The sequence below is a fragment of the Gekko japonicus genome, unplaced genomic scaffold, assembly GCF_001447785.1.
Source record: "Gekko japonicus isolate JY-2015 unplaced genomic scaffold, Gekko_japonicus_V1.1 scaffold7608, whole genome shotgun sequence".
Taxonomy (NCBI): Eukaryota; Metazoa; Chordata; class Lepidosauria; order Squamata; family Gekkonidae; genus Gekko; species Gekko japonicus.
The window spans coordinates 12,518-14,789 of NW_015163315.1; the positions used below are offsets into that span (position 1 = coordinate 12,518).

At 42.4% G+C, this 2,272-nt stretch overlaps 1 protein-coding gene across 1 annotated transcript; it reads right to left on the bottom strand.

Annotated features, from left to right (window-relative positions):
• Positions 1–1,247: 1,247 nt before the first annotated feature.
• On the bottom strand, positions 1,248–2,267 carry LOC107107012 (zinc finger protein 2 homolog; the record flags this gene model as incomplete). Its single annotated transcript, XM_015407226.1, has 1 exon — positions 1,248–2,267. A coding segment is annotated over one exon (1,020 nt), but the record flags the coding sequence as incomplete, so codon positions are not given.
• Positions 2,268–2,272: the final 5 nt, after the last annotated feature.

A 2,272-nucleotide genomic window follows, 5' to 3' on the forward strand; every position in this document is an offset into this window, starting at 1 on the left:
GGAGTAGAAACAAACATGAAGCTGAATGTAATAATTATGTTATCACTTTTAACTAGAATAATTTTAAACTCACTTTCAGTTCCATTGCATATACTGGAATAGGAGCAAGCCAATAACTTAATTTCTATTCGTAGCAGCCAGTCCAAAATTTTTTTGTGTGGCAACAGGCCTACTTTAAATGGGCTGGCATTTGCTCTCCATTTCACATTGTTGGCTGGTAGCTCTATTAGTGAGTGCATTTCAGCATTTCATATCTATCTGGCTGAAAGCCTTCTTAGAAATAGGCCGACAATGCTCCACACTTCTCACTCTGAAAAGCAGTTCTAAAGGAACTATCTAATGGATTCCAGACAGCTGCATGTTGTTATACTTATCCCTTAAAGGTGTAGAACATTAACACTAAAAAAGTAAACTGCTATATGATACATACACTTTGAATTTATACATATGCTTTTTAATAACAGGTATGTCAGTATCCCCAATAAAAAGTCAAGTCAAAAAATAGGAGCAAGCCAATAACTTAATTTCTATTCGTAGCAGCCAGTAGCAAGTTTCACAGAGGAGGGGAAAAATGAAAAACGCCTTCCTTTGTGTAACTACTTTCTCAGCCCTTATGAAATTCCAGCACCAGGGCCAGCTATAGGAAAGTTTACCCTTCGTATGCATACTCTGATGAACATGAAGATCGGACCTTTACCTCAAGCTCTTGCCACACATTGAACGTTGAGAAGGTTCCTTCTATGGGAAGAGTCCGCGATGTTAAAGGAGAGATCAGCTAACTCTTCATGCAGCAGAAACCATTGCCCATTCTTCCTTTCTTCCCTGTGGGATCCTTTTGAGGTTTTGAACATGACTAAAGCTCTTTCCACACTCTGAGTATTTATAACATTTCTTCCAGAGTAGCGGAAGGTTTCAGTGTAGTTGCAAGCTTCTTACGGTATTGTATTTCAGTACTTTATATGATCTGTTATTGTCTTTTAGGTGTGAAATGGGAGAAAAGCTCTTTTCACAACTAAGCAATTACATAATTTCTCCTTGTGTGGATTCCTCGATGCAGTAGAAAAGTGTCACTAAAAGTGAATCCATTTGCACGCTTCGTATGGCTTCTTCAATGCAGTTGAAGATTGCCACTGGTACTAAATTTCTTTTCACACTCTAAGCTGTCAACAGGTTCCTCCTCTGTGTGGGTTCTTTGATGCCGTTGAAGACTGCGACTGACACTGAATCTCTTTCTGCACTGAGCATTCAAAAGGTTTCTCCCCTGTGTGGGTTCTCTGATGCACTTTAAGACTGCCACGCTGCGTAAATCTCTTTCTGCACTCCGAGCATTCAAAAGGTTTCTCCCCTGTGTGGGTTCTCTGATGCACTTTAAGACTGCCACGCTGCGTAAATCTCTTTCTGCACTCCGAGCATTCAAAAGGTTTCTCCCCTGTGTGGGTTCTCTGATGCACTTTAAGACTGCCACGCTGCGTAAATCTCTTTCTGCACTCCGAGCATTCAAAAGGTTTCTCCCCTGTGTGGGTTCTCTGATGCACTTTAAGACTGCCACGCTGCGTAAATCTCTTTCTGCACTCCGAGCATTCAAAAGGTTTCTCCCCTGTGTGGGTTTTCTGATGCAGTTGAAGATAGCCACTCTGACAAAATGTCTTTCCACACTCTGAGCATTCAAAAAGTTTCTCCCCTGTGTGGGTTCTCTGATGCAGTTGAAGATGGGCACTCCTACTGAATCTCTTTCCGCACTCTGAGCATTCAAAAGGTTTCTCCCCTGTGTGGGTTCTTTGGTGCTTCTTAAGATTGTCACTCTGACTGAATCTCTGCCCACACTCTGAGCATTCAAAAGGTTTCTCCCCTGTGTGGGTTCTTTGGTGCTTCCGAAGAGTACTACTGTCAAGGAATCTCTTTCTGCACTCTGAGCATTCAAAAGGTTTCTCCCCTGTGTGGGTTCTCTGATGCACTTTAAGACTGCTACTCTGACTGAATCTCTTTCCGCACTCTGAGCATTCAAAAGGTTTCTCCCCTGTGTGGGTTCTCTGATGCAGGTGAAGATAGCCACTCTGACAAAATGTCTTTCCACTCTCTAAACATTCAAAAGGTTTCTCCCCTGTGTGGGTTCTCTGATGCAGTTGAAAAGTGCTACTCTGACTGAATCTCTTTCCGCACTCTGAGCATTCAAAAGGTTTCTCCCCTGTGTGGGTTCTCTGATGCAGTTGAAGATAACCACTCTGACAAAATGTCTTTCCACTCTCTAAACATTCAAAAGGTTTCTCCCCTG